This window comes from Equus quagga, chromosome 1 (assembly GCF_021613505.1).
Source record: "Equus quagga isolate Etosha38 chromosome 1, UCLA_HA_Equagga_1.0, whole genome shotgun sequence".
NCBI lineage: Eukaryota > Metazoa > Chordata > Mammalia > Perissodactyla > Equidae > Equus > Equus quagga.
The window spans coordinates 84,591,906-84,615,919 of record NC_060267.1 but is presented as its reverse complement, the minus strand read 5'-3'; the positions used below and the strand labels follow the sequence as shown (position 1 = coordinate 84,615,919).

The 24,014-nt window shown below is 39.9% G+C and overlaps 1 protein-coding gene across 1 annotated transcript; it reads right to left on the bottom strand.

The window, feature by feature from the left end:
• Positions 1–10,817: 10,817 nt before the first annotated feature.
• On the bottom strand, positions 10,818–11,824 carry LOC124228075 (olfactory receptor 1L4-like). Its single transcript, XM_046642341.1, has one exon. The coding sequence runs from the start codon at positions 11,751–11,753 to the stop codon at positions 10,818–10,820; it is 936 nt and encodes a 311-aa protein (XP_046498297.1). The 5' UTR covers positions 11,754–11,824.
• Positions 11,825–24,014: the final 12,190 nt, after the last annotated feature.

Sequence of the window (24,014 nt, the reverse complement as noted above, 5' to 3'; positions counted from 1 at the left end):
ATAAACAACCAGAAGTGTTGGAGATGAAAAACACAAGGAATGAGATAAAGAAAAATCTGGAGTCCTTAAATAACAGAGCTGATATTATGGAGGACAGAATTAGCAATTTAGAGGACAGACATACAGAAATGCTTCAGGTGGAGGAGAGAGAACTAAGACAAAAAAGAAATGAAAAAACTCTCTGAGAAGTATCCTACTCAATTAGGAAATGCAACGTAAGGATTATAGGTATTCCAGTGGGAGAAGAGAGGGAGAAAGGGGCAGAGAGCTTGTTCAAAGAAATAATAGCTGAGAAATTCCCAAACCTGGGGATGGAGCTGGAATTACAAGTAAAAGAAGCTAATAGAACTCCTAGTTACAACAATGTTAAAGGACCTTCTCCAAGGCATATATTAGAAAAGCTGGCAAAAATCTATCACAAAGAAAAAATATTAAGGGCAGCAAGGCAGAAGAAAACAACTTCCAAAGGAACTCCTATCAGGCTTTCAGTAGATGTCTCAGCAGAATTCTCACAGGTTAGGAGAGAGTGGAATGACATATTCAAAATTCTGAAAGACTACAACTTTCAGCCAAGAATACTCTACCCAGTGAATATATCCTTTAGATATCATGGAGAAATAAAAACTTTCCCAGATAAACAAAAGCTGAAGGAGTTTGTGACCACAAAACGCCCCCCCCCCCCAAGAAATTATCAATAAGACCCTCATACCTGAAAAAGGCTTTACGAAGACTTGAGCAAGGAGATAAACAGGCAGACAAAATCAGAAAATTGCAGCTCTCTATCAAAACAGATTAGCTAACACTTAATTATAACATTAAAGATTCAGGGACTGAAAACATCAAAAACGACTATAATCCCTTAATTTTAGCCACAAACTCACAACACAAAGTTGAATAAGTTTTACAATAACTTAAATGGGGATGAGGAAAGGGATGGAAACTGTTTAGACTAAAGAAATAGAGGCTATCAGAAAATGAACTGTCTCATCTATGCGATCTTTTGTACAAAACTCAAGGTAACCACTAAACAAAAGATCAGAACAGAGACACAAATGATAAATAAACAGAAAACTAAGAAAACCATCATAGAGAACTACCAAACTGAATTGGAAGTCTGAAATACACAGGATGAGAAACAAGGGAAATACAGAACAACTAGGAAACAAGTGATAAAATGGCATCATTAAGCCCTCATATATCAATAATCACTCTAAATGTAAATAGATCAAATTTCCTAATCAAAAGACACAGAGTGGCTGAATTGATTAAAAAACAAGACCCAATAATACGCTGCCTCCAGGAAACACATCTCAGTTCTAAAGACAAACACAGGCTTAGAGTAAAGGGATGGAAGATGGTACTCCAAGCTAATGGTAAACAAAAGAAAGCAGGTGTTGCCATACTTTATATCAGACAAAGTAGAAATCAGGATAAAAAAGGCAATGAGAGACAAAGAGGGGTAGTATATAATCATATGTGGAAGATAGACAAACAAACTCATAGATAAGGGGAACAGATTGGTGGTTACCAAAGGGGAAGTTATTGCAGGAAGGATGAAAAGGGTAAAGGGGCGCATATGAATGGTGATGGATGGCAACTAGACTTTTGGTAGTGAACATGATGCAGTCTGTACAGAAGCCAAAATATAATGATTACACCTGAAATTTATGTAATCTTATAAACCCACATAACATGAATAAAATTTTAAAAAAATTCATGGCATCTGTAATAACAATCCAAGGGAATTTTTAATGGGACTTGAGAGGATCATTCTAACATTCATCTAGAGGAATAAATGGCTAAGGAAAGACAGGATAATTTTTGAAAAAATTAGAATAGTGACATAGAACATTTCTAACCCACCATCACAGCACACAGTAATGATAAACAATAAGATAATGGTACACACACAGCAGCATGAGGAATTATGTATACTTATATTGATACATGCATATAAATCTTGATCTATATGGAACTTAATATACAGTAAAGATTCATTTCATAGCAATGGAGAAACGATAAACTATAAATAAGTGATATTTATGACAATTGACTGAACATTTGGAAAAATAAGGCTTGATTTCTATTCAACCCATACATAGAAATAAAAGCCATTTGAATGAACAATCTAAAAGTAAAAAATCCAAACCATAGGATAAATATTAGCAAACAATAAAGCAGCATATTTTTATGATCTAAAGATGGGTATGCCATTCAACGAAAGAAAGAAAATGTAGAGGCAAGAATGACAAAATGCAGTACTCAAAAATGTGAACATGGCACCAAAAGAAGCCATATCAAAGCTAAAATATAAACCATTGACTCAGAGAAAATATCTTTGATATATTTACCAAAGAAAACTTGTGGGAAGGTGTTCAACCTCACTGGTAATCAGAAAATACAAATTAGACTGAAATACAACTTTCACCCATGAGTTTATCAATAAAATTTTTTGACAATATCCACAGGAAAGAGCCTCACATACACTGGTGTGAGAGAGTTTCAGTGTAGGCCTTTTGGTAGTCTCTATCAGATTTGAAAATCTACATCTCCTTATCTAATAACTCCACTTGTAGAAATCTATTGTCATTTATGTGTAGCACAATGATATGTACACATAGTTTTATTGTAGCATTGCTTCTAATACCAAACAAAACAACATGAACAAATAATCAAACAACCCACAGAGGACACAACCTAAATATACACAAATAGGTGAATTATTAAAATAATTTACAGTGCATTCTCATGACTCAGTATCATGCAGTCTCTAATGAAATAAGATGGCTAATGTTAGCCAACATTTATTAGCACCCAATATATCCCACACACTGGGCTAAGTGCTTTGCATGTCTTTTATCATCTTATTTTCTCCAAACCTAAGAGATAGGCACTATTATTGTTTTACAGATTAAAAATATTTAGCAAAGTTAAGTAACTTACCAGGTCCCACCGTTAGTAAGTGGCAGAGCTGGGATTTGAATTCAGGCATCTTTTGGCAGAATGGAAGCTTTTCATTGCTAAACTATATTATCACTGTGACCTATGGTCTATAATATTTTGTTAAGTGACAAATACAAGTTGCAGAACAATGCATGTAGAATAATCCAATTTTTGGAAAGAAAGTATGTCCTTTACATTTGTGTTTCTTTGGTGTGTGTGTTTATGTGTGTGCAGTTGCCTTCTGAAGTGAGATTGGAGGGCTGGAGTGAGGAGTCCCTTCCATATTTAACTTTATGTTATATTGTTTGCTTTTCAAACTATGGGACATGTTTCTTTGTATTAATTTTCTAATAAAAAATGTGAAAGTTCCTTGTAATTCCTTATTCCACTTCCCAGAGAACTAGAGTTGTGTACATATTTTAGAGTTATTTTTCTCTGCATACACCTATACAAGTATTATATTCAGGAATGGGGTCACGCTATCCATAATGCTTTTTCTCCCCCACAGACAGTGTTACAATGCGTATTTTTGTACAATAATCTCCCCTTATCTGTGGTTTTGCTTTCTAGGGTTTCTGTTACCCACAGTCAACCACAATCCAAAAATCTTAAATGGAAAATTCTAGAAATAAACAATTCATAAGTTTTAATTTGCATGATGTTTGGAGTAGCTTGATGAAATATTGCACCACTCAGCTTCTATGCCTGGGACATGGGTCATCCTTTTGTCCAGACTATCCATGCCTTATTTTCTATCTGCCCATTAGTCATGTAGTAGCTCTCTGGGTCATCAGATCACTGGAAGGATATTGCAGGGCTTGTACTTAGTAACCATTGACATCTGTGCTCCTCACATTCTGCCATCGACAATGACATCATCGTGGCTCAATGACCCTCCTTCTGAAATTTCATCAGAAGGTCCATAGTAGCCTAAAGCCACGTCACAATGCCCACATTATTCACCTCATTTATCTCATCACATAGGCCTTGTATCATCTCAATCATCACAAGAGAAAGAAGGGTGAAAACAGTACAACAAGATATTTTGTGAGAGAGATAGACCACATTCACATAACTTTTATTGCAGTATATTGTTATCATTGTTTTATTTTATTATTAATTGCTGTTGTTAATCTCTTACTATAACTAATTTTTAGATTAAACTTTGTCATAGGTCTGTATGTATAGGGAAAAACATAATATATACATGGAATGCTACTATCCCCAGTTTCAGGCATCCATTGGGGGTCTTGGATGTATTTCCTGAAGATAACAGAGGACTACAATAAATATCTATATATTGCACTCATGAGAGAGTTTCTATGGTATAGAATACATTCTGAGATATGGGATGCTGAGTTAGAGTTTATGAACATTGAAAATTTTAATATATACTCCCAATGTGAGCCAACTATGCCTCATCCCACCCATGGGCAATGTATTCATTTGACTCTCTGGACCCTTTCCCTATGTCCTTCATTGTGCCTTTCAGCCTCATTCCTGGGACTTTGTTTTCTCTGGTGGAGAAAGACTATGTGGTCCTCTTTGGTTTTGAACCTGGAATTTCCCAGATCTACGTGATATTTCTCAGGGGCAGTGCTTAACTTCTCCCATTTTGCCAAATCTGATGACATCGTATATTTCCTTGTGCTTTGGGCAAGTCATTTCACCTCAGCATACCCATCAATAAGATGTAGGGGTGTTCTACTTTCTTACCCACCTACTCCTGCATTTGGAGACTCATTGACAGTTGACATATGCATATATCTGTGATTCCATCACCACATCAAATTACATGCATTAAATATGTGCAGTTTTTTTGTATATCAACTGTAGCTCAATAAAACTATAAAAAAAAAGAAGCATTGTGGAGCCTGGAATCTTTGCTGACTTAACATAGAAATGATCGGAGGACTCTGCCCATTTGACTGTCCCTGAATAATTTTCAAAGGTAAACCTGAAAAGAGTGAATTATTTTGACTGCAATTGGTTGAGCAGTCTCATAGGTGAAATTCAATTCCACTTACTTGCAATACCTGTCCTTGCCCCTAGAGCACAACTGAACGAGGTATACGCCTGTTATCTGATTCCAGATAATTATGTATCCTGCTTATCCTGAGACTTTGTGGTGAAAATGGTGTTAGAAGATGAGAGAACTAGAATTCATAAAAGAAGTGTCTGTGCCTCCTCCCCAAATATTTAGCCTCTCTTTCCCATGGCTGTTAGTTTTGTACCACCCACACAAGGAGCCAGTAGCATGATGCTTTATCAAGGCTTTTTGATGATTTAGAAGAAGTGTGGAGTTTCGATTCACAGTCAATTTAAGAATAAAAATGGAAGTACTTTTCTTTCAAAAGCACAATTATAATAATTTGATTGGATTATGTGCCTTCTTAAGTTTATTATGAATACAAACTTTGTTTCACTAGTTTCCTGTTATTTAAATAAGATAATGTATACAAACACATTTTTACATGATATAGTATCATGTAAGTGAAAGTTATTATGATTAGTAATAAAACATTTTGTGTTACTGGCAAAAAAATTGACAGTTGAGTGGAAGAGTTTGGCAAAGCTTTCTAGAGTTGGTTAGTATTATTGCTCATACAATAAGCTAGAGAAATGACGTTTTAATGATGAGCTTGTCATTCATTGGGCAGGATCACCAGCAACTGGGAGCCTTTTACATCACATTATTCTACCTTAAAAGATATTTACTCCCTTTCTTCACAGACGGGAAATATAGAATATTTCTATACTTCTCTACATTCTTCATTGGAATTTTCCACTTTGTGCATATTTATCACCTTGGGTTGGTTTTCTCTTTGTTGCTTCCCCACCACTTACGAAAGGCCCTTCTCCTAGTCACCAGCCCACATGAAACCAGGAAGTAAAACATGAAGCACAGAATTCACTTCTTAAACAGGATATAAAAATTCTTGTGAGTAATACACTGGTGGAAATCTATCCATCATCCATGCACTCACTCCTCTGAATGACCAAGGACAGTGGAGAAGTGACTAAACTGTAAAAACATTCAGTTAACTTTTATTGGACAGGTTCTGTGCTTAGCACTTGTCTCATTTAATCCTGACAATAGCACTATGATGTTAGTAGCATTATTATCCCCTGTTATAGAGAAAGAGACTGAAATTCAGAGAGTCGTACAGCTGGTAAAGGGTATATCTAAGAATCAAACCCACGTACGTCTGAATTCAAATTATATGCTTTACACTACTCTACTCTACCTCTTCCCCAAACCATACAAGAACTAAGCCAGTATGTCCTCTGCAAACAGAAGTCCTCTTACAACCAAGTGCCTAAAGCCTCCTTGCTGACCCACTTCTCCTTCTCCATCCTTTGCTCCCACACATTGGGATACTTTCAATTTCCTTCCACTCTACCTCCATTTCTGCCTCCCATTCCACAAAGACATATGCTCTCCTTTATTCTTTACCTTCAGAAGGAAAGGTTGCAAGGTACTTTAGACCTCAGCTCTGTCTGATTCTGAGACAACAGCAGCTCCCTGCCTTTGCACCATCAGTAACTGAATTTAGAATCACTCCTGGGTCCAGATTTTCGGAATCGTGGCTTCTCCCTGTCTACCCTCTTCCCACTTCCAGCAGTAAGACAAATAGGTATAGAGCCCCCTGGAACAGGTTGTCTTCCTTACGGATTCTGCAGGGTCTTTTCAGGCCATTCTTTCTCTTTTTCCATCTCTCTGAAATCTCTCCTTTCTGCCTGGTTTCTTCTTCTACTTTAGTGTAGTAAAATAGTATACTATAGTTTACTTTTATACCAGATTAGAGCTTTACCTAGCCCTTCCCACCTGTTAAATTCTAGATTCCAAGGCCAGTGGACATTTAAGGTATTCCCGTTGGAATTCTTTTTGTGAATAATTGTCTTCCTTCTGTCTCAGCATGTCTTTGGATGGCATCTTATCAACCAGAGGTGCTTAATGTGGGGCTTTGCTGAAACCAGTTTCTTGCGTTCCTTTGCTGAGCCGACAATGCCTCACCCAGATGTCTCCTATTGGAGAAACCCACTTCATGCAGTCCCTTCCCATGTTTGTTCTCAATCCTGGCTATGATAGCTAGCAATTACTTAGTGCTGACGCATGCCAGACACTGCTCTAAGAACTTTACGTACATTATGTTGCTTAGTGTTTACAGCACCCCATTTTACAGACAATGAAAGTGAGGTAGTGGGAATTGAAGTGACATGCCCAAGGCCACACAACTGGATGGTGGTGGAGTCTAGCTTAAGAATGGGTGCTCTTAACCTGTATATAATCCTAACTTTCTTATTTACTTGTGTCTTGTATTTTGAGACGGAGGAGAGAAGAAGATAGGATCAGGTAATGGGAGGAAGGCCATGTGGAGATGTTGCACCTCACAGTCTCTATCCCCAAATATGCCTCAGTCTGCCTACCTGTGGGCTTGACAGAGGAGACTGAGAGTCCTTATCAGGCTTGGGGTCCTGCCAGGGAGTTATGATGAGCTCTGACTCTTGAGGAAGGGTCCTGTTTAAAGTTTACATCTAGCTTCAGAAATATGCCAGTTCTTTTCTCAACCCACAGAAGGAGTGGATAGAAAGGGAGACATAAAGACCTGTGTTTCCCCAATTTAGAGCCCTGGGGGGATTGTGCCTGCAGTTTTCCCAGGAGAGGAGAACATTACTGATGCCCTCTGAGCTCTGTGTCAGGAGCCTCAGGGGAACCTGGGCTCCTGATGTGTAGCCTCTAATGCCCGGTAAGGGAATTAGGGTCATGCAGCAGCTGCGGTGAAAGTGTGCTCGTGTATGTGAATGTGAGTTATGTACATATGTGTGTTCATACACACATGTATTCCCTGTACATGCATGTGTTCCTGTGCATGTCTGTGTGTACACTTATGTGTGCCTACCTGGAAGGAGAGGTGATGGCCTCTTATGCCTGAGGCTCTGTGTCTGCATGTATGACTGTTTCTAGGTAGAGGTGTATAGTTACAGGGAATGGATTAAAGTACAGGCTCTGGAGCCAGACTAAATAGATTTGGATGCTGGCTCAGCCTTAACTTCTCTGATCTCATATTTTTTTGTTTCCCTCTCTTAAACATTGTATTGCTTCAATTTCTTAACCCAGTCTACTTGCGTTTGAATCTCTGTTCCACCAGTTACTAAATGAATGAATTTTGGCAAGATATTTAGCACATGAACCCAAATTGTTCTCATCTATAAATGGCATAGCAATCACAAGTTTAGACAGAATTTTTTTTGATTTTCCTTTAAAATAGACTTTATTTTTTAGAGCAGTTATAGCTTCATGGCAAAATTCATCAGAAAGTACAGAGTTCCCAGATACCTCGTACCCACATACATACATAGCCTTCTCCATTATCAACGTGTCCCATCAGAGTGGTATATTTGTTCTGATTGATGAACCTACACATCATCACCCAAAGTCCATAGTTTACATGAGGGTTCATTCTTGGTGTTGTGCCTTCTATGGGTTTTGACAAATGTATAACAACACCACTATAGTATCATAGAGAATAGTTTCATTGCCCTAAAAGTCCTCTGTGCTCTGCCCATTCTTTCCTCCCTTCTCTCTACCCTTGGCAACACTGATCGTTTTACTGTCTCCAAAGTTTCACCTTTTCTAGAATGTCATATAGTTGGAATCATATAGCACGTAGCCTTTCCATATCAATTCTTTCATTTAGTAATATGCATGTAAATTTCCTCCATGTGTTTTCACAGCTTGATAGCTTATTTCTTTTTAGTGCTGTGTAAGAGTTTTTGTGTGGATATACCACAGTTTGTCTAAACATTCACCTAATGAAAGATATCCTTTATTTTTGGTAGTCACAGAGGATTTTATTGTTACTCAGGGAATGCAATAAATTTATTCTGCCACCTGACACAGTCTTCAGTGTTATGTATGCTGCTTCAGTTTAAAAGCACTGCTTCCATCTCATGGGCTAAGCCTTACAGAACCTTCAAGAGGAACCCATGTGGGGGTCCTTTGTCCCATTGTGCAAGTGAGGCAGAGTGGTCCTCTGACTTGCTAAGGTCACATTCGGGTGGAGCTGGAATGGGCTCCTAGTCTTATGGAGCCTTACCTGGTTTCCGACTCCCAGGCTTCCTCTGAGTTACAGCAGCTATACCACCTCCCTAACCAGGAGTAGGTGTGAGTTAGGCCATGGCCTGGGGTGGATGGATTCCATGAGAGGAATCTTAAAAGGTATTCTAGTGGGAATCTGAAAGTTGACTATGGTAAAAGAGGGTTGGGACTAGGTTCCCAGTGTCTCTATGGTCATCAGGGCCTGGCTAACTTCATCTTTACCTTTTGAACTTCTTCACTCCATTGAGCTCTGGTTATTCCTTTTTCTATGCAGCAAGCCAGGGTTACAGCTGATGCAGATCCTCAGGGCCATGGTTCAGGTGAACTGAGTTTCTGGGTACACTGCTAAGAATTCCTTTATGGTATGCCTTGGCAGTTCCTGAGATGCCCAGAATAAACACTCTCAGAGCACTTCTCCTGTCCAGGGATGCATTGGCTCTGGTCAAGCTCAGTAGTTAGTAAGTCCTATGCCGTGTTCCAGCCTAACCAGCTAATCAGCCTCTTCTGTGTGTAAGTTCTGCCGATAGGGCATCTCCTGGAGTTTGCTTGGTTGAAAGGAGAGTCTTCTGCCATTGGAGGGAAATATATCCATATCCTCATCTCTGGTGCCTGCCTCTTGAAACTTCTACTCTAGGATTATATGAGGACTCTTTTTTACAGGTATATTATTGGATTGTGCCTCTTGGTTCTCTTGTGTTTAGTGGGGTCATGAGATTAGTTGTGGACAATGTATTGTGGTCTGAAGTGGTGTGAGTCACTTCTGGAGCAGGGTAGTTATTTGTTAGTGCAAAATCTCTAGGAATCTTTCTCAACTTCTGAAATGGTGATGATTAATGTTTACAATGGTGACTGCTCCATCATATTTGGTTGCTGAGTGTTTAAAACGAGCAGCAGCCTTATACTTTTCTGAGGTTGACACTCGGTATGAATAAAAACTAGATTTTTGGCTTTAAGGTCCGAAGATTTTGAGATTTTTTTTTCCACAGCATAACTTAGCTTAATTAGACTGATACACATTGCTTTTTCCAGAATATAATGGGCATTTCTCTGAGAATTGTTGTCATGTGAAGAATTAAGAAAGGAGGAATTAAGAGGGAAGGAAAAACGAATTATGTAATGAGAATTCATATTGTAATGACACTTTGGTGTTGGTGGGGGGAATAAATCTGTTTTGCAGATTCTTCTGTCTTTCCAGCCATATTCTCCCTGTTCTAAAATTAAGCAAGCCTCCCAGGGCTTTTCACTGTTCCTCACACACATTCCAGTATTTATTGCCTCTACTTGCTTGGGTGGTTTCCACTATGAACTGCTTATCCATTTCCTCCTCTAATGAAGTTTTATCTATCCAAATCGGTCCATCCTTTAGGATAATAATAGGTCATTTTTCAAAGAGACTTCCTCAATTCCATGTGAAATCCATTTAATGTCTTATTTTAAAAACTAATAGGACTTCATAATTCCTCAAGTGCTAGTCAATGCCAAGCTTATAGAAGAGTTATTTGGAAATAGCTTTATTCCACTAAATAGGTGACGAAACTGTTTTTCTGAAATCCGGATTCCTAGTACTACCTGGACTGGAACTGAACACATATTTGGCCAAAGTCATTGATGGAAACTAAGTATTATAGCTTGCAGGTCAATTTTCTTACTGCTATTTAACACCACCTCTCATGACCTCTTTGGGTGCCATGTGGAAATGGGCAGGAAGGAAGGTAATCTGATCATCTTTTAGGTCATCTCTCAATTATGACATTCTATGTTGTTATTCCTTCTATGAGTGAATTTTGAGCCTTAATTTTCTCAAACTTGTCTTCATAGTTTTGTTTCTCAAGCTGTAGATGAAAGGGTTCAGCATGGGTGTCACTACTGTGTACATAAGTGTGGCAACCCTGTCCTTCACCACTGAATATACGGACAGGGGTCTAAAGTAGACATAGATGACACTCCCATAGAACAAGACCACTACAGTGAGGTGGGAGCCACAGGTAGAGAAGGCTTTCCATTTCCCCACTGCAGAGGGGATTCTGAGCACAGTAATGATGATTCTCAGGTAGGAGAAGAGAATGCACAGGAACGGGCTCACAATGACAGCCAGAGTTTCAGTCATTAGCAGAATCTGGTTGGAGGAGGTGTCAGAGCAGGATAGCTTTAGCACAGGCTGAGTATCACAAAAAAAGTGCTTGATGACATGAGAGGCACAGAAAGACAGGCGGGAAATGAGTAGCACATGAAGCATAGAGTGCAGGTGGGCGATGGTGCAAGAAACCAGCAGCATGAGGAGGCAACGCTGTGGGTTCATAACCACATCATAATGCAAGGGGCTGCAGATGGCTACCAGCCGGTCTATGGCCATAGAAGCCAGCAGGTAGCTGTCAGTGTTCCCAAAGGCCATGAAGAAGTACATCTGGATCAGGCAGCCCACATAGGAGATAGACTTTGTTTCTGATAGGAAATTCACCAGCATCTTGGGCACAACAACTGCTGTGAAGCAGATATCCATGAAGGACAGGTTGCTGAGAAAAAAATACATAGGTGTGTGGAGCCGGGAGTCCGAGTGGATGGCCAGGATGATGAGTACGTTCCCCACCAGGGTGACCAGGTACATGTTAAGGAAGATGGCAAAGAGGGGCTTCTGTAGGTGAGGGTTGGAAGAGATGCCCAGGAGGATAAAGCCTGAGGTGCTGCTACTGTAGTTCATTATCTCCATGTCTGTTACTTCCTGGGCAGGGTCTGGAGAAGCAGTGGGAGAGATATGAAGGACAATTTGATCAAGACAATTTCTTCACTAGTGTCCAAGCTTCACAAAGAGTCCATTGCTATTTGTTAGGAGATTAAAGAAGATTCACTTCAAGAAATGCAGTCATGCATTCCTTAACAATGGGGATACAATCGGAGATATGTGTCATTGGGCAATTTCGTCTTTGTGCAAACATGATAAAGTGCATTTACCCAAACCTAGAGGGTATGGCTACTACACACCTAGGCTATATGCACTAATCTTAATGGACCACCTTTGCATATGCGTTCTGTCTTTGACTGAAATATCATCATGTGGTGCATGACTGTACAAGAAACAGGGAGTGATATCCAATAAGTGGGAAGTTAAAAAGTTTTAAACTGCTTCCTAAATGAGTAGCTAAATGTTTCACTTCTGTTCTTGGGAACTTCTATGTGGTCTAATTTGTCTGAGTTCTTCTCAATTGTCTTTCTAAAGGTTCTTCTTTAGTTATTTCTTGATCAAATCCTTAGCCTCCTTTTTTTTCTTCTTTCAGAGAAGATGCTCCTGAGTCTCACCTTGAATCAAGAGGCTTTTATACAGGGGTCCTAAGGAATGAGGTCCTCTCCTATTCATTGGTGCAGAGGTGGTGGTGGTTGTAGTTGGCATAGGAAAAAGTGAGAAACAGATTTAATTGATAGTCTTTGCTGCCTAAGGAATTCAGATAAGACTTCAGAGTAAAATGTGCTTAATGTTATTTGAACATTTCTGTTTGCCTAACATGATCTGGACACTAACATTATAAGTTTGTGGTTCAGAGATGCCACTGAAAATAGAAATATTACCAGGAATAGCATATGTTACTGAGATAATTCTTTAAATATATTAGTTTTTTTGATTAAAAAACTATAAAGTCCTTATCTAAACATTCAAATATTACTGAAATATTGGACAAGGTTGTATGTCAATTGTATCTCAATAAAGCTGCAAGAAGGCAATTCCTCTCAAATTAATTAAATTTAGAGCTGATGTCAGCACTGTGGCTGGTGAGTTGTTCCCTTTATCTGTCACCTCTGTGTTACAACCAGTGGGACACCCATTGTTCAACAATGCACTCCCTACACAACACACCAGAACACCTAAGAGATACATGCATCCACATATTTGAAGGTGGGTGGACTGGACCCTTAGGAGGCAGTGGAACTAAAGGAGAATCTCCCATCCCCTCCTGTGGTGGTGGTGATCCAAAACTGGTTGTTCCTGGTAGTAGTGGTGATGTCCTGGTCTGAGATTTCAAGGACCAGCCCAGCTAGGCTGGTGGCAAAATTTCAGGAGCAGCAACAACACTTGTGGCTTAACTCTTGCCTCCATAGCAGTGGTGAGAGGTGGTACCAATACCTGAGGCTCCTGAGGAAACACAGCAGTGCCAGCAAATCGGCTCCCTCCTCCTCCCCAGGCCGGGGCAACTCTGACCCTTGTCTTTCTGGCAGCAAGGGCTGCATCCAAAATGTGAATACCAGTGGCAGAGGTGGTGGTGCCCTCACCTGAGGTTTTAAAAATTACACTGGTGCACACCAGTGACTAGAGGCTGCGGGAGCAGCAGTGGTACTTGTGGCTTAGCTCTGTCCCTCCACCAGCAGTAGCAGGGACCTGTGACTCAAGGCTTCAGGAACCACAGCAGAACCCGTGATACAGCCCCCGGTGGTGACACCATGGACACGGGCTTTACCAGCAGCTAGGCTGCATGCAAGACCCTTGGCCCCTGGCCCAACAATACCCAGAACCCAAAGCATTTGGCAGCAGCACAACCAGGATACCCAGGTAATTCAGGAGCAGCAGCACAGGTGGTGCATGGGGCAGCAGTACCCAAACCTGAGGAGAGCCCTTGAGGAAAGCCAGTGGGGGAATAGAAGACCCAGGTGCCCCAGAAGCAGCAGAAGTGCTTGCAGCCTGGTGATGCTGGTGGTGACACCTGAGACTGCAACAACATCATAAGCAATAAGGCACTAGCAATGTTGGAGGCCCAAGCAGCAGAAGGAGGGCACTGAAAACACCTCTGGCAGAGACAGTGGAGGGTGGAAAGTGCAGGCGTTCAAACACAACCCAAAGCATCTCAGAATCAAAGTAATCAAAGCCTTACCCAAATGAGAAAGGTGTTTGCTGCCACAAATGCACTAATAGAGGATCAGCTCATCGAGCAGCATGACGAACTATGGTAGAACAGAAAGAAAATGGCAACTCTCCAGAAACCAAATTTGAAGTCACAAGAGATTACAACCTAACAGACAGAGAATTCAAAATAGCTGTCTTGAAGAAACTCAGTGAGTTACAAGAAATCTCAGAAAGACAGTTCAGTGTGCTCAGGAACAAAATTAATAAACAGAAGTAGTACTTCACAAAAGAGATTGAAACTAAAAAATACAAAACAAATTCTGGAAATGAAGAACACAATTAATGCAATGAAAAATAAAGTAGAAAGTATTGGAAATAGAGCAGACCATAAGGAAGAGAAAATTAGTGAGCTCAAAGATAGAAGTGATTTGCTGGAAGAGGAGAGAGAACTAAGACTTTAAAAAGATGAAGAAATTCTACAAGAAATGTCTGACTCAGTTAGGAAAAGCAACATGAAGATAATGGGTATCCCAGAAAGAGAAGAGAGGGAGAAAGGAGCAAAGAACTTAGTCGAAGAAATAATAGCTGAGAATTTTCCAAACCTCAGGAAGGAACTGTATATACAAGTACATGAAGCTAATAAAACTCCTAATTACCTCAATGCAAAAGGACCTTCTCCAACGAATATTATATTAAAACTGTCAAAAGTCAATGGCAAAGAAAGAATATTAAGGGTGGCCAGAGAGAAGAAAATCACTTACCAAGGAACCCCATCAGGCTATCAGAAGATTTGTCAGCAGAAACTCTACAGGGCAGGAGAGAGTGGAATGATATATTCAAAATATTGAAAGACAAAACGATCACTCAAGAATACTCCATCCAGCAAAGTTTTCCTTCAGATATTAAGGAGAAATAAAGGCTTTCCCAGACAAACAAACGCTGATGGAGTTCATTGCCACTAGACCTGCCTTACAAGAAATGTTGAAAGAAACCCTCCTACTTGAAATAAAAAGGCAAAGGTTTACAAACCTTTGAGCAAATTGACAAGCAGACAGGCAGAATCAGAAGATTTCAAGTCCATATCAAAATAGTTAGCTAAATACTTAATTATAATGTAAAGGCTAAAAGGGAAGAAAGCATTAAAAATAACTATAATCACTTCAATTTATTAACAACTTCACAACATGAAAAGAATAATTTGTGACAACAAAAATGTAGAAAGAGAAGAGGAAAAGGATGGAACCTGCAAAGGCTAATGGACATAAGATGCTGTTAGCAGAAAAATGACTATCTCATCTATGAGATCTCTTATACAAAGTTCATGTTAGCCACAAAACAAAAAATCAGAGCAGAGTCACAAATCATAAATAAAGAGGAAACTGGGAAAAACATCACGGATCGCCACCAACCTGAAATAGCGGACAGAAATACAAGGAAAAAGAAAGAATGGGAACACAGAACAAGCAGAAAACAAAAGATAAAATGGCAGCGTTAAGCCTTCATATATCAATAATCATTCTAAATGTAAGTGGACTGAATTCACCAATCAAAAGTTACTGAGTGGCTGGATGGATTAAAAAACAAGATCCAATAGTACGCTGCCGCCAGGAGCCCCATCTTAGCTCTAAAGACAAAAAGGCTCAGAGTGAACAGATGGAAGGTGATAATCCAAGCAAATGGCAACCAAAAGAAAATGGATGTAGCTGTACTTAAGTCAGACAAAATAAACTTCAAGTAAAGTCAAAGCAATAAGAAGAGACAAAGATTGTCATTATATGACGATAAAAGGGACATTCCACTAAGAAGACATAATACTTGTTAATATATATACACCTAACATAGGAGCAGAATGTCAATAGTAGCCTAGAGTTGTGTCATAATGCCTGCATCAATTCATCTCATTACATAAACATTGTATCATCTCACCTCATCACAAGAAGAAGGGTAAGTACAATAGAATAAGAGATTTTGTGAGAGAGATAGCCCACATTCACTTAACTTTTATTACAGTACATTGTTACAATTGTTCTACTTTATTATTAGTTATTATTAATCTCTTATTGGGGCTAATTTATTAATTAAACTTTATCAGAGGTATGTATGCATAGGAAAAAACATAATATATATAGGTATCAGTAGTATCCATGGTTGCAGGCATCCACTGTGGGTCTTGGAATACATCTCCTGTGGGTAAGGGAGGACTAGTTTATATATATATATTGCAATCATGGGAGAGTTTCTATGGTGTATAATACACTCTGAAATATGGAATGCTGAGTGCAGTTTATGAACATTGAAAATTTTAATAGATACTCCTTGTCCTAGCCAATTACCCTTCATCCCACTCCTGGTCAATGTACTCATTTGACTCTCTGGACTCTTTCCCCATTTCCTTCATTGTGTCTTTCAGCCTCACTCCTGGGACATTGTTTTTCCTGGTGGAGAAGGGCTATGGGATCCTCTCTGGGCCTGAACCTGGAATTTCCCAGATTTGTGTGGTATTTCTCATGGTCAGTGCTTAGACCCCTTCCCATTTAGCTGAATCTGATGACATGGTATATTTCCTCATGCCTTGGGCAAGTCATTTCACCTCAGCATACCCATCAACAAGATGGGGGTTCTACTTTCTTTCCTACCTACCCTTGCATTTGGAAACTCAAATGACAGTTGACATATGTATATTCCCCTGATTCCATCCCCACATGAAAAGTATGCATTAAATATGTGTAGTTTTTGTATATCACTCCTCAATAAAGCTGTAAAACAAAGCAGCATTGCTGAGACTAGAATATTTGCAGACTTAATCTACATAGACAATGATCAGAGGACTCTGCCCATTTGAATGTCCCTGAATGATTTTCAGAGGTAGACCTGGAAAGAATGACATGATTTTGACTGTAGTTGTTTGAGCAGTCTCATAGGTGAAAGTCAATTCCACTTACTTGCAGTACCTGTTCGTTGCCTCCAGAGCACAGTTGGAGGAAATACACACCTGTCATCTGATGCCAGATAATTACATATCCTGAGACTTTGAGGTGAAAATGCAGTGTTAGTAAATAAGAGTGCTGGAATTTGGAAACGGAATGCCTGTGCCTCCTTCCCAAATGTTTAGCCTCTCTTTCCCGTTGCTATTGGTTTTGCACGACCCACACAAGGAGGAGAGAGAATTATTTTTTAGCAAGGCTTTCCGATTATCTAGGAGAAGGATGGGGTTTTGATTCACAGTCAAATTAGGAGTAAAAATGGAAGCATTTTTCATTTCTTTCAAAACATAATTATAATAACTTGATTGGATTATGTGCCTTCCTAAGTTTATTATGAATTACATACCTTGTTTCACAACCCTATTATTATTTAAATAAAGTAATGTATGCACACATATTTTTACATGATATAACACGATGCAGAGAATGTTATAAGAAATTATAAAACATTTTTTTGATACTGGCAAAAAACTTGAAAGCTGAGTAAAAGAGCTTGGTAAAGCTTTCTGCAAGTGGTTGGTACTGTTGCTCATACAATAAGATAGAGAAATGACATATTAATGACGGGGATTGTTATCAGTTAGTGCTTAGGAAGGTCAACAACAACTGGGAGCCTTTCCCAGCCTTTTAAATCACGCTATCCACCTGAAATGGTATTTATTCTCTTCCTTGACAGACAGGAAATAGACGATATTTCTATACTTCTCCGCTGTCTCCATTGGAATTTTCCACTTGGTGGACTTTTGTCATCTCATGTTGGTTTTCCCTCTATGCTTCTTCATCACTTATGCAAGGCCCTTTTCCAGACACCAGACCTCATGAAACCAGGAAGTAAAACTTGGAACACAGAATGCACTTCTAAACAGGATATAAATATGCTTGGTGGATAACACACTTGTGGAAAGCTATCCATCATCCATGCAGCTGCTTCCATGAGCAAGGACAGTTGAGAAGTGACTAAACTGGAAACACATTAAACTAACCTTTATTGGATAGGTTCTGTGCTTAGCACTTGTCTCATTTAAGCCTCACAAAGGCACTATGATGTTAGCCGCATTATTATACTCCTTTATAGATAAAGAGAATATGAAATGGTATATCTAACACTCATACCTAGGTATGTCTGATTTCAAATTTGTATTTTAAACTGTTCTACCATAACTTTCCTGGAACCATACACATGTGGTCAAGAACTAAGCTGGTGTGTCCTGTACAAAGAGAAGTCCTCTTACTGCCAAGTGCTTTAAACCTCCGTGTTGACCCACTCCTTCTACTCCGTATTTTGCTCCTACACACTGGACTCCTTTCAATTTCCTTCCATCCTACTCCCATTTCATAAGCCATGGGTTCTCCTTTCTTCTTTGCCTTCAGAAGGAAAGTATGTAACGTACTTTTGTCTTCAGTGTTGTCAGTTTCTGAGGAAGCAGCAGCTCTCTGCTTTTGCAGCATCAGTGACTGACCTTAGAATCTCTCCTGGGTCCAGATTTTTGGAATCCTAGCTTCTCCCTGTCTACCCTCTTGCCTCTTCCAGCAGTAAGATAAACAGGGATATAGGTCTCTGAAGAGGTATGTTTTTAAGGATTCTTCAGGGCATTTCAGGCCAGATCCTCCTCTTTCAGCTCTCTGAAATCTCTCCTTTCTGCTTAGTTTTCAGTCCTATATCAGATAAGAGCTTTACCTACCCCTTCCCAGCTGTCAAATTCTAGATTCCAAGGCAAGTTGACATTTAAGATATGCCCACTGGAATTCTTTTTGTGAATAATTATCATCTCTCTGTCTTAACATACCTTTGCTCTGCATCTGAATGATCAGCCAAGCTTAAACTGGACTTTTGCTGAAAACCGATCTCTTGTGTGCTTCTGCTGAGCTGGCAATGCCTCACCCAGATGTCTCCTATTGGAGACGCCCACTTCATTGTAGCCCCTTGCCATGTGTGTTCTCAATCCTGGTACTATAAGAGCTAGCAGTTACATAGTGCTGACACATGCCAGCTACTGCTCTAAGAACTTTACATACATTGCCACTTAGTCCTTACAGCACCTCATTTTACAGATAATGAAAATGAGGTAGAGGAATTGAAGTGACTTGCCTAAGCCTGCATAATTAGATGGTGGTGGAGTCTAGCTTCAGAGTGTGTGCTGTTAACCCCTGCATTATCTTCACATTCTTGTTCACTTGTTTTGTGGATCTTGAGATGGAAGAGAGAAGAAGACTGGATCAGAAAAGGGAGGAAGATCACATGAAGATATTGACCCCATAGTCTCTGTTCCCAATGACACTTCAGCCTGCCTACCTGTGAACTTGACAAAAGAGACTGAGGGTCCTGATCAGTCCTGGGGACCTTCCAGGGGCTTATGATCAGCTCTGAATCTCCAAGGAAGGAGGCCGTTTGAAGTGCAGATTTAGCTTCAGAAATGTGCTTGTTCTTACCTGTACCTATAGTGAGAGTAGATGATAGAAAGGGAGACCCAGGGGACTGTCTTCCCTGCAATTCAGAACCCCGGGGGAATTGGACCTGTGGCCTTCCTAGGAGAGGAGAACATTACTGATGCCTCTGTGCTCTGTGTTCATGAGCCTTAGGGGAACCTGGGCTCCAGAGGTGTAGCCTCTGATACCTGGGAAGGGAAGTAGGGCCATGCAGCCGCTTGGGTGGAAGTGTGTTCATGCACATGCATATGAATTGCATATGTGTGTGTTCATGCACACGTGTTCCCTGTACATGCATGTTTTCCTATGCATGTCTATGTGTAGGCTTACGTGTGCCTAGCTGGAAGAAGAGGTGATGGCCCTGACATCTCTGAAGTTCTGTGTCTGCATGTATGACTGTGTCTAGGCGCAGGTATAGTGTTATTGGGAAGGGATTAAGGCATAGGCTGTGGAGCCAGAATGAAGAGATTCAGTCGCTGGCTTAGCCTCTTACAAGTTGTGTGAGTGTTTGCAATACTTAAGTTCTCTGAGTCTCATATTTTTTGTTTGCCTTTGTTAGACATTTTATTGCTTCAATTTCTTAAGCCAGACTACTTGCTTTTGAATCCCTCTTCCACCAACTGCTAAATGAAAGAAATTCCATAAGATACTTAGCTTCACTCACCCACATTGTTCTCATTATATAAGGCATGGCAATTGTAAGTTAAGACAGATTTTTTTCTATTTTTTCTGTTTGAATTGACTTTATTTTTTGAAGCGTTAGAAGTTCACAGCAAAATTAATCAGAAAGTACAGAGAGTTCTCATATACCCCTTGCCCCCATACACGCCCAGCCTCCCTCATTATCAGCAGCCCTCACCAGAGTAGTACCTTTGTTATAATTGACAAACCATCATGAACATTTCATCACCCAAAGTCCATAGTTTACATTTGGTTTTACTCTTGGTGTTGTACATTCTATGGGTTTTGACAAATGTGTAATGACTCCTGTATAGTATCATAGAGAATAGTTTCACTCTTCTAAAAATCCTGTGTTTAAATATTCATTCCTCCCTTCTCTGTAACCTCTGGAAATCATTGATCTTTTTACCATCTCCTCAGTTTTGCCTTTTCTAGACAGTTGGAATCACATAGCATGTGGGCTTTCCAGTTGGATTCTTTAATTTGGTAATATGCATGTAAGTTTCCTCCATGTGTTTTCATGGCTTCATAGCTCATTTCTTTTTTAGCTCTATATAGTAGTCCACAGTCTGGATGTACAACAATTTATTTAACCGCTCACTTACTGAAAGACATTTTTTTTTTGTAAGTAGCCAGAGATGATTTTATGATTTACACAGGGAATGTAAAAAATTTATTTTGCCACCTGACTCAGTCTTCTGTGTTTTGTATGCTGTTTCAGTTTACAAGTACTGCCTCTGTCTCAGGGTCTGATACTTAACAGTGCCTTCTAGGGAGACCCATGCTGTGGTCCTTTGTCCCACCTCACATATTAGGCTGAGTTGTCTTCTGACTTTTTAAGGTCATGGTTAGGGTGGGGCTGTAATGGGATCCTGGTTTTACGGTTTCTTATCTGGTTCCTGACTCCCAGGCTGCTTCTGAGTTACAGTAGCAGCTGTGCTATCTCCATAATAAGGGGCAAGTGTGATGGTTAGGGCAGAGCCTGAGGGTGGATGAATTGTATCAGAGGAATCTAAAAACCCTATGGCGTTAGAGTGAAATCTGAAAGCGGAGCACAGTGAAAGAGGCTTGGGACCACATCCCCAGAGTCTCTATGCCAAGGCGACCTGGCTGATTTCACCTTCATCTTTTGAACGTTTCAGTCCAAGAAGCCCTGGTTATTCCTATTTCTGTGTAGCAAGCCTAGGGTTATGTATGATGCAGATTATTAGGGCCGTGGCTGAGATGGACTTAGTTTCTGGCTATACTGCTAAGAATTCCTTTATGGTATGCCCCTGCAATTCCTGATGCGTCCAGAATAAACTGCTCTCAGAGCTCTGGTCAAGCTCAGTAGTGTTTGTAGTTATAAGTCCTGCACTGGATTCCAACCTAACCTGCTAATCAGCCTTTTCTGTGTGTAAGTTCTGCTGATGGGGCATCTCCTGGAATTTGCTTGGTTGAAAGGAGATTCTTCTGCCATGGGGTGAATACATCCATATCCTTGTCTCTTGTGTCTGCCTCTTCAAACTTCTTACCCTCTAGGATTATATGAGAATGCTTTGTCAGTCCTTTTGGTAATGCCTTCTCTATCAGACTCTTCAATGTCAGAAATACTCAGCACTCTTTCTTAGGTTCTCCTCAGCTTCCATGTTTTACACCCTTCCTTGCTTATGTCACTCATTCTGATAAAAGGCAAAATATCTTCAAGGAACTAAATATTTTTTAGTTACATTGAGTAAAATCTCCTACGTTTATGTATATGTAATGACCTTGCAGTGGAAGGATTTCCTTTTACAATATTTTCATTAACAGACATGTCTATAGTTTTATTCCTCTAGTGTATTCATCCCATCCCCAGGCATCTACATGGTGGGAGGAGAGTCCGTTAAGGAGTTCTCTGGACTACTCCCAAGGGCAATAGAGAGTATTTTGTCCAACTTGGCAAAGTGTTCAGAAGGTTAGTTTAGATCTTTCCTCTGATTATATTCTACTTTCAGAAGCGATTTATCTTATCCCTACCAATGCTTATTAGCAATTTCCGAAGTTAACTTCTGGTCTCCCTTGTTTGAGTAACAAAATTTTTGTGAAAGTCCCTGGATACTACCTGTCCACCGCAAATTCTACGTGCCCACATAAGATCATTACTTCTGAAGGATGGCAGGATATCTTGTGGGAATTGCCTCATGTTCTGACAGAGACAACACTCTGTGACTAAGAAGTTTAGGACTAACCTGAGGGTCATGTTGGTAAACCTTTCACCACAATGTGCTATCTCATGGTCACTTATTATATAGAATCCCCTTTAGTTTGAACTTTTTAGACTATCTGTAGGCTTATACATAAAAGATTTTGATTCCCTAGTGACTGTGCGTTATTGAGAAAAAGGAGTGTGGGGCTGATGGCAGAGTTAGGTTAGAACTAAAAAATATGTCAAGTTTCCTGGGACCAAAGGACTTAATTAGCTCTATAAGTTACTAGAAGGTGTAATTAATGAATTTCTTTATAATATATGCCAGACATTCTTCACAGTCTAAAGTGGCATATTGTCCTTGGTTGAGCATGAGAAAACAACGACGTATCAATAGAAAAGGTGGAAAGGGTCCAGATCTTCTATGCTTGCATCCCCAAAGCTGAGTGATTGGTGGGAGAGAGTGATGAAAGCGAAGTGTGCCTGTACAAATATGAAAGGTATTGCAAATAGAACTTCTTTCCTGGATTGCTGGTTGCTGCTTTATAATTGGAAGAGGACAAAGTGACAGTAATGACAGGGACTGTGATGTTGGGCCTGAATGTTCCTGTGTTCTGTTAGGCTGCTATACCTCTTGTTAAGTCGCTAAGGCCAAAAAACTTGTATGCAACTTAAGGTACCGCCATCAATAAGTTTGTGATCCATAAAAGCTGGTAGTTGTAAAAACTTGACAAATAATTAAGGTAGAAGAATCCCTGAGGGCCTGCCCCGTGGCTGAGTGGCTAAGTTTGTGCGCTCTCCTTCGGTGGCCCAGGGTTTCGCCAGTTCAGATCCTGGGTGTGGACATGGCACTGCTCATCAAGCGATGCTGAGGCAGCATCCCCCTTGCCACAACTAGAAGGACCCCAACTAAAAATACACAACTATGTACCCGGGGGCTTTGGGGAGAAAAAGGAAAAATAAAATCTAAAAAAAAAATAATAAAAAAAGTTAATTAAAAGAAAAGAATTCCTGAGACCGTATATATTTTATATTAGTATTTTTATTGATAATAACATAATCAGAGAAGGCTTGATTAAGCCACGAACCCACACTTATGTATTTGTGTGTTATTAGAGTTGTGTGGTAGTTATTAATACAATTCACCAAATACTTCTGACTTTCCATTTTACAGATATGACATTGGCTTATGCCTCTTGGCTCTCTTGTGTTTAGTGGGGCCATGAAACAAGGTGTTGTGGTCTGAAGTGGTGTGTCACTTGTAGACCAGAGTAGTTAATTGCCTGTGGATAATATTCAAGAGTTTTTTTCAGCTTCTGACTGAGTTATCATTAATGTTTACAATGGTGACTGCTCCATCAGCTTTCGTCCTTGAATGTTGAAAAGGAGCAGCACCCTTACACTTTTTTACAGTGGACATGCAGTGTGAATAAGAAATAAACCTTTGGATTTAAGGTCCAAAGACTTTGAGAGTGTTTGTTCCAAAGCACATAACGTAGCTTATCCTAACTGATATGCGTTGCTTTTTCTAGGATATAAGGGCATCTCAGTGAGATTTGTGGTCATGTGGAAAAAGGAAGAACTAAGAGGGAAGGGAAAAGGTGTCGAGTACTAAGAATTCACACCGTGATGACACTTTGGTGTTGGTGGGGTGTTAATCTGCTTCTAGGTCCTTCTATCCTTCCAGCCTTATTCTCCCTGCTCTGTAATTGAACAAGTCTCACAGGGCTTTTCATCATTCCTCAAATAAATTCCAATATTTGTTGCATCAATCTGCTTGGGTGGTTTCCATTATTTGAAATGCTCTGCCCATTTCCGCATTTACTGAAATTTTTTTCTGTCAGAATCAGTCTATCCTTGAAAGCAATCTTAGGTCATTCC